General features: G+C 42.2%; 1 protein-coding gene across 1 annotated transcript; it reads left to right on the forward strand.

Annotated features, from left to right (window-relative positions):
• The first annotated feature begins 1,232 nt into the window (after window positions 1-1,232).
• On the forward strand, window positions 1,233-1,784 carry LOC120079183. The gene has a single exon (XM_039033351.1). It carries the CDS (start codon window positions 1,233-1,235, stop codon window positions 1,782-1,784), a length of 552 nt encoding a protein of 183 aa, XP_038889279.1.
• The last annotated feature ends 7,488 nt before the right edge of the window (window positions 1,785-9,272 follow it).

Consider the following 9,272-nt stretch of genomic DNA (forward strand, 5'->3'; position numbering starts at 1 on the left):
GCATTTCGCGGAATACAGATGATATGATGGATAACAGGTATGAAGAAAGAGGCTCGGAACGAAGAAGAGTAGAAAGTGCCATTATACCAGCTGATACAATGACCACCCTGGCCGCCCAGATAGCCACAGTAACCTCGCTCCTCCAGACTATGGCTATTAATCAAGGACATCTTTCTCAAAATGCAGTGCAAGCCAATGCGTTGACGTAAGTGGCAGTAGTAAGTTGTGTATAATGCGGAGAAGGGCACTCAATGGAAGTCTGCCTGTTAAATCCACAATCCGTATACTATATTCACAATGAATTGTTCAGCAATACCTACAACCCTGGTTGGCAGAATCACCCAACTTTCAGTTGGGGAGGGAATCACAACAAGGGGGGCCAAAGGAATCATTAGAACAGTCACTGTCTCTTATACACATCTAGATGTGTATAAGAGACAGATTCACAATGACCCATTCAGCAACACCTACAACCCTGGTTGGCAGAATCACCCAACTTTCAGTTGGGGAGGGAATCACAACAAGGGGGGCCAAAGGAATCATTAGAACAGTCATCACGGGAATCGAGGTAATTCTCTGATTTTCTTTAATCAGAATAATAGCCAAGGTAATTTTTAGAGTATACAACCACACGACCAACCGTCCTCTTCTAACACCTCTTCTTGTACCTCGTCTTTGGAATACTATTGAAACAATATATTGAGAAGAACAAGGAAATTAAGCAGTCGTAAGCTTCCTCCCTTAGAAATTTTGAGGTGCAGATTGAACAGCTTGCGATCGAACCTAAGAATAGAGCACCTGGTACGCTGCCCAGTAGCTCGGAAGCACCGGAACCACGCGACAAAGAATAATGTCAAGCAGTGACATTGAGAAGTGGCAAGAAGATGGTCCCCATGCCACTAGTATCGGATTCAGTGAAAAGGCCAGTAGACTCAATCATCAATGATGACCACTCAACCATAAACAACAGAACTACTAATTCAGAAGCAACTACCTCCATAAAGAATGAATCTCAACAAGACTCAGAATCGAAGTCACCATAACCTCCAGCTCTTAAAACATAGCAAGCAAGGGGCCTCAATGAACCATCAAGTGATCAGGAAGTACGACGGGATCCTCCACCTTTCCCGTCTAGACTGAAAAAGAAAGATGATAGCAAACAATTCAAGAGGTTCCTGGATGTTCTCCGACAGTTACATATCAACATTCCCTTAGTAGAAGCGTTGGAACAAATGCCGAGCTATGTGAAATTCCTCAAGAACATACTCGCCAACAAGAGGAAGATCGGGGAGAATGAAACGGTTACATTAACGTATGAGTGTAGTGCGCTCTTTCAGAATAACATCCCCACTAAAATGAAAGATCCATGGAGTTTCACATTTCCATGCTCAATAAAGGGAAAAGAAGTCGGGAATGTGCTGTGTAACTTAGGGGCAAGTATAAACTTGATGCCCTTGTCAATCTTCAAGAAGTTAAACATCGGCAATGCAAGACCCACCATAGTCACGTTGCAGTTGGTTGACAGATCAATAACGCATCCAGAGGGCAAAATAGAATATGTACTTGTGCAAGTGGATAAATTCATCTTCCCTGCTGACTTTATCATATTGGATTATGAAGCTGACATTGAGGTACTGATCATCTTGGGTCGCCTGTTTCTCGCAACAGGGCGAGCATTGATTGACATACAGAAAGGAGAACTTACCATAAGAGTCGACGATCAGCAAGTTAAGTTTAACGTTCTCAATGCGTTGAAATACCAAGGTGATATGGAAAACTGTTAGTATGTTGAAGAACTGCAGGAAGAACATTGGCACGAGTCTCAAGAAGAATCGGAGGAAGAAGACTTTAGGATTGGCACAATGTTGGAGGAGAATTGCACCGCAATATAAACTGAATTGGATTTTAAAACAATAAAGTTATCTGAACGAGCAACACAGTGAACTAAGCCATCTTTGGAAGAACTACCCATGTTGGAGTTGAAGGCGCTACCAGTGCACCTCAAATATATTTATTTAGGAGGCAATAACACTTTACCAGTTATAATCTCTGCCTCACTGAGAAAAGAAAAGGAGGAAGCACTTATTCAGATCCTTAAAAACAATGCAAAAGCCTTGGGATGGACCTTAGCGGACATTCGAGGGATCAGTCCCTCATATTGCATGCATAAGATTCGTCTTGAAGAAGGAAAAACAGGATCCATAGAGAGACAGCGCCGTTTGAACCCTACCATGTAGGAGGTTGTAAAGAAAGAGATTGTGAAGTGGCTTGATACAGGTGATGGGCATAATATGCGTCGATCAGCATGATGAAGGTTGTTGAAGGTTGTTGGGCATAATATGCGTCGATCATGCTAGGAATTCATGAGAAAAAGAGTTTGCGTCGATCAGCATGTCGAATCTCAGCTAACCCATTACTTTGCATTAATTATACGTTCAATGTTCTATTTTTGTAGCCAATGCAGGAAATGAACGCAAACGCGAAAACCGGACCATCGCATAGTTTGTGTTAAGTGAATGCGACCATTGAATGACTGCGGCTACGCGACAATGGATTCTAATGGGATCAACGCAAAGTTGGTGGAATGAATGCATCAACGCATCTACCTCGAGAAAATCCAAAGCTGATGCTGACATATCACCTACCACGCCGTTAGTGGCAGAGGTTCAGAAAGGACGAACGCGCCAAACGTCAGACTCAAAGCAGTCCAATTAATGCTATCGGTAACCAAGCTCTATAAATAGAAGCCGATGAGCTCAAATTCATTTTATCCAGGGTTTTTGCCCAAGGTTGAATCCAAGGTTTTCACCTGAGGTTCGCCTATGGGGGATCCTTGTGATCCAGACAAAATACGTGGGAAGATGCCTGAGAGTTCTTCACCTCCTTCATCCATTCCGAATGACGACCCGAGCCTTCGATCAGAGCTAGATCTCGAGAGAATCAGCTCCTCCACCCATCCATGGCACCACCAACAGCCTTGACGCACATCCGCTGGAAGCAAAGTTTTGCTTCCAGCCGGTCATTTCTTTTCCTTTCTTTTTCTATATTGTATTGTATGACATTTTGAATTAGGAAATTAATACAATGTGTTTTCGATGCATTTTTCTATTCCTTTGGCTCCATCTCCATCTTCTTGCTTAGCATCTTTACTTTCATTACAACACTTAGTGAGATTGCTTGGGTATTGCATAGTTAGTCATGTGGATTATGGATTTGGTTCATACAATTGTTGCATGGCTTTTTTTCTATAAATTGGGCTTTTCAATTTAGTTGAAAGACTTTTGCCCATTTTTGCAAAAATTGGTTTTCAAATTTGGGCTTAAACAAAACTATTCTCTTTGAGAAAAATTCATAACCCGACCCAAAGATCCATCTTATTTTCCATCTCTTTTCTCTCTCTCGTTTTCTTCATCCACTGGGTCCCACAATCCGGTTTTGAGTCCAGAGGATAGTACATCAAATCTAGTGGTGGTTCGGAAAAGTTTGAGTCGAGATTCAGTGAGGAAAAGCAGTGTTTGGGAGCTATAAAAGTTGTATCCTATCCTATTAATTTACTGTTTTTACACTTCAATTTGCATGCTTATTTTCTTTTGTTTAGAAGCAATTAGAGTGTAATTAGATCCTAATTCCACTGCGTATGTCTCGTGTTCCATTAGGAAGCAGCGCATTGTCTCGTGTTTCATTAGAAAATAGCGCATTCAAAGTCAATGGTCAAAGAATGAAGCACTACTATGGGGGCAATGTGGAACGACGGAGACCATCGACTTAGGCAAGCAGGATTGACCGCTTGCAGGGATGCTATTATGGTAACTCTAAAGAACCTCTTTCAATCAGCATCCCTACATCTATCTTTATCGCTTTCTTACCGCTTTCTTTACTATTTTCCTTATCTCTTTCTTTAATGCTTTCTTTACTGCTTTTATAAATTAGTTACTGCTTTAGTATTGCGTTATTCAAATTAGTTTATTACTTGCGTTAGTTAATTCCATGCTTTTATTTACATTCCTGTCTTTGAATTGCGTTGTTCTGTAAATTGCTGTGAATGATTTATTAAAAAGAAAATGAGCACCGCAAAGTTTATCGACTGCATTGTTTGATGAAACAAAAACATTAAAAAAATGATGAAAAATAAAAAATAAAAAAATAAATAAAATATCCGGTATGCATTGCGATGACGGGTGTATCTCGCGCTGATAAACACACTTTGCATCCATCTTACATCAAATGTCATTACGTTGAGGGGTGTGTTGCGTGCGTATGACACTGCGCCCGCGTTAGCGAAAATGCACTATGTCCGAGTGTAGTGTTGGCGTTGGTAAGAAATACCATGCACCCATCCTCCAGAAATGCGCTGAGTTGAGGGGTGTATTGCGCTGATGCATGTGTTGTTGCCCGTCCTCTCTGCAAATATGCATTTGTGTAACGGATGCATTGCAATTAATCTTAACATTGCGCCCGTCTGAATTAAAAATACAAAAGATAAAATCTTTTTGCGAGAGAGTAGTCGAATCGCTATTAGCTTCTAAGGAAATGATGATTAGCAACGAAAGGACGTCCTGTTCTGCACATTCCATAAATTGCGAAGGACGCGACGACGCGCAGGCTTTTTGAGAATTCTCGAAGCAATGCCATAGTAGATGTAGCAATTGGGCCCATCAGAGCCAACCTAAAAATTACTGCACCTTCTTCAACTAGGATTATTTGAATCCCATGACAGGAAACAAGAAATACCCTAAGAAATTCTCTGTGGCATACCAGTAACTAGCAAATTTCCTTCCTCAAACCAAAGAAATTTTACCAACTCTTCCACTACAAACCGAACCATGGCCGAGCATACCTCCGACTCCATATCCCCACCTTCATCACTCTCCCAAGGCCCGTCACGGCATGAGACGTGCAGGCAATTCATACTTACGCTAGCCACCGCCTCAACTGTCTAGCCTAACTTGGTCCTAATGAATCACCTAAAGAAATTGCGAGGAAAACTCTATATAGCCAAACCAACTCAGCCGAGAGGGGCCGAGTGCGGAGAGTGCCCCTGCCACCAGATTGAGGTGGCCGCTCCAGTACCGTCATAGAAAGTGAGAAGAAAGAAGAGATGACAAAAGAGGTATTCGGGAGAATTTTAAACAACATGGAGAGAGGGGGGGGGGGGGGGCTACGCCGAAGCTGGAGTTGTAAATCAGCCCCTGCCTTCGGAGGAGAAGATGGTAGAAGCATCGTGGAGAATTGCCCCGTCCGTTGCGGATCCTAAGGAGACTGTTCCAACAGACTCCTATGAAGGATTTATCAGGCTCGTTTTGGAGGAGGTGGGAACAAAGAAGCAGTCGGAGACGGCTGAAGGGAAGAAGAAAAGAAAAAGCAAGAAGAAATGGGTAGAAGAAGATGAAGATGTTCGATCAAAGAAGGAGAAGAAAGAAAAGAAGTCGAGTGAGAAGAGACAGTGCAAGCGAGAGGAGAAGAGACTGAAGAAGGAAGAGAAGAAGAAGAGGGCAGAAAGCCCAGATGTCGATGGAGAATCCACCACCGCAAGGGTGGAAGAGGGGGTGTCACCGTAAGACAAAGAATCAGTGCAACCTCAAGTGTCATCAACGCATATTAGGACGGTTGCGACTGAAGACAAAGAAGATTCGAGCATTACCCTTCTAATGCGACATCGCAAGGAGAATTCGCTGCAAGGGTCAACAAGTGACCTGTTATTTTTACAACGCATAGCAGAAGAGAAGGAAAAGAGAAAAATAGAAGGAGAGGAAAAACAAGAAAAAATGTTACGAGCGCACCAAATCATCGCATCAGACGATTTGGCAAGAAAACTCCATGATGAGGTGCACCGTAACAATGCAATATCGACAGAAGAAGAAAGAAGAAGGCTCGAGGATGAACAACACATATTGCTTGCCTCGGAGCAGTTCGAGAAAGAAATGAGAGAAGAAGAAGAAGAAGAAGAAAAGAAGAAAAATGAGGAGAAGGAAAAACGACGCAAGGCCAATATGCAGCGCATAAGAGAGAATAAAAGAAAGGAAGTTGCGGAATGGAAAAAGGAACAAGAAGATCAGCACAAGGAACAAGAACAAAAAATGACAACAGTCCCGTCTTATTTTGTCTCAAGATAAGGGCAAAGCCAAAGTTGGAAGTAGCGAGCTTGCGTCAACCAGGATATGCCCATCAACAAAGAAGGAAAACGATGATATGATGATGAAGATGGGTTTCTTTCCTGCGTCGACGCCACTACCAGATTTGATAACAAGTGTTGTGCTGGAGCATGGGTGGGAGACTTTCTGCCAATGCCCATCCATCATAATTCCTATGGTAGTGAGGTCCTTCTATCATGGCCGGCTCCATGACACCAAAGATGCGGTGATCATGAAAGAGTGGACAGTGCCATTCAGCATAAGGGACATCAACGAACTATATGAGATGAAGGACATCCCGGATGCACCGGGTAACAAAATAATTGATGATCCCGAAAAAGCACACATGGAGGATGTGCTAAAAGTATTAATGCAATCGGGCACTCAGTGGTTGGTATCTTTGAAAGGCATTAAGACCCTTATGTCCAACAAGCTGCTTCCAGAGGCACGTCTTTGGGTTTACTTCGTGAAACGGCAACTCATCCCAACATCGCATGATAAAACAGTTTCAAGGGATCGAGTGATGGCCACATATTGTATAGCGCGCAACATTTCGATTGACGTAGGCCAGCTGATTGCGAAACAAATTTGAGGCTTTTTTGGCCGTGTGAGAGGCTAATTCTTCTTTCCATGGACGATTTCGAGCTTATACCTCTCTGTGGGTGTAGGCATTGACGAAGAACCCATGCCAGAAGTCCATGGTCTCATTCATACGAAGATCCTGATAATGCTTCTCAAGGACTCTCCACACTGCCTCGAGTTTCCACCCAAACGGCCCTTCATCGATCTGAATGCGCCGCAACTGCCCAAGCCAAAGAAGTAGCACAAAAATGATAAGGGGAAGGAAAAAGTTCAAGATGAATCACCGCAAGACCAAATACCCTTGGACCCTTTACCTTTAATCATTCGCCCTCCAAGCCCTCAAATGGAACCCCTTTCCCCACTTCCTGAACACGTCACCAATCTCCTTCTTGCTCCCGATTCAACCACCGCATCCTCAGCAACATCTTCCCCCCATCCATCTCCACCTCACTCTTCACCTCCACCGTCGCATTTTGACGACCCACATGGTTTGAGAGAAGGCACTTCCGCTCAACCTCAAATCGTTGCTGGTGAAACATCGCAGACGCATTCCACCATTGCAACCCTTGCTGCTGAACTAGCAGAGATGCGGTCCCTTCTCTCCCAACAACAAAACTTCTTCTGCCAGAAAATAACGGAGTTACAAGAGAGCAATGCAAAGTTGCAACGCAGTCATGCGATGACGCGACAGACGATGATTAATATTCAACTCAATATCTTCACCATCCACCTGAACAAGAGACAGATGGTGAAGTGCAACCATGAATACTTTAACTTCTTGACAGCATACTTACATGGTCCCATGGTGCCTCTCCATCTACAACAACCTCTGCATTTTGAAGAAGCGCCTCGAGTTCATCCATAACATCCTCCTCCAAATCCCCCACCGTAACTCTAAATTTAGGGGTGTGCAACCTTCTCCGCAATTCTGCAATTTTTCTTTTATGGCCATTCATTCATTCATTCATTATTTTTTTTTATGTATAGAAGCTATACCTTGATTTCTTTTGTACATGCTAAAATTTTGTGTTGCGATGATTGTAATTCTTTGTATACTTAGTTAAATTTTATACAACTGAGTAATGATTCTTTCCATATGTGTTAGCCTCTTTACTTATCATCCTTTGTCAATTATTGCGGTAGTTCTTGTCTTGTATTTTACGTTGTTAATTGTGCTGCCATGATGAGTAGTATGCATACCCTTAGCAATATTTCTTATACATTGCACTTTCTGAGTAACACTTAGACAATTCATCGCAATAGCTCTGCTTTACCTTCTCTATTTCAATACTCTGCTCAAACTTTCTTTTCGAAATTTTGACTAAGGGTTTTGTCTTTTCTGTCCAAAACAACGCAATGAAGACCTTGCACATCTCTAAATTTGGGAGTGGGGAAGGTCTGAGCAGATGCGGTCAAGCAGATGCAGCAATATCAGGCAAATGCGTTCATCATTATAAAAAAAAAGAAATCATAAAAACTCCAATGTCAGCGCAAGGGAAAATCCCAACCTAATAAGAGTTAAGTCGTGAAAGAAAACTGCTCGTAGTTGGATGTTCGCATGCCACCCATTGGAGCAAGTCAAAACGAAGGTAGGTTTCCAGGATCGACGCTATATGAAAAGAAAAAAAAAAAAGAAAATAAGGATAAAAGAGACAACTCCTCTGACCAGCAAAAGTAAAACTTGGCTGAAAATCAAGAGTTGAAGTTGAGATTGGTACACAACCATAGTTGGATGCTCACATGACACCCATGGGAGAAAGCCAAAACGAAGGGTGTAACCATGATCAACAGTCTCTAATAAAAAACGCAAACCAGGACACCGCATAAAGACGTACCTAGTTGTTTTTGCAAGAAGAGGTAAACATTCTTCTCAAAACTAGATGGGAATTTTGGGTAGAGGTTTATTGTAGACAATAATAAAGTATAGCATGTTGATGAATTGTTAAAGGATAGAAGGAATTTGCGTTGTTGAGTAATTCTATAGAGGTGGAGCATTCAGAGTAGTCGATCGATGCAAAGTAAGGATGGGAATTGAGTTGAATTGCCTTAGTTGAAGATATGCTTGAGGACAAGTATATATCTAAATTTAGGGGTGTGATAACTTGTAGAAATACAAGTTATTTATGCTGTTTTATTTAGATAATGCGACAAAAAGAAGGGAAGGTTGCGTCGATAGTATAAGAATTGGCTAAGAAATATGAAAATTATAAAATGTCGTGAATGCATCCACTAATCCCATTGCGATGGCGAAATAGAATGTTCCAGTCTCTGCTTTTCAGGAAATAGGTCACCGCATGCGTTAATTGCTCAAGGACAAAATGAACAACGCATCTACTCCGCATGCGCCAATCGATCAAGAACGAGGAAATATCAACGCAATGACGGCGTATGCGACGATCGATCATGGACTCTAGCGATCAACGCATTTCAACCACATGCGGTAATAAAAAAAAACTACACCGCATGCGGCGATCGATCGAAGATGTGAAAAGCAATGCATTCGCGAGTGATTATGACAAGTGTACAACTTTCTATTGTACGATTATGACAGATTGATCG

This window comes from Benincasa hispida, chromosome 6 (genome assembly GCF_009727055.1).
Source record: "Benincasa hispida cultivar B227 chromosome 6, ASM972705v1, whole genome shotgun sequence".
NCBI lineage: Eukaryota > Viridiplantae > Streptophyta > Magnoliopsida > Cucurbitales > Cucurbitaceae > Benincasa > Benincasa hispida.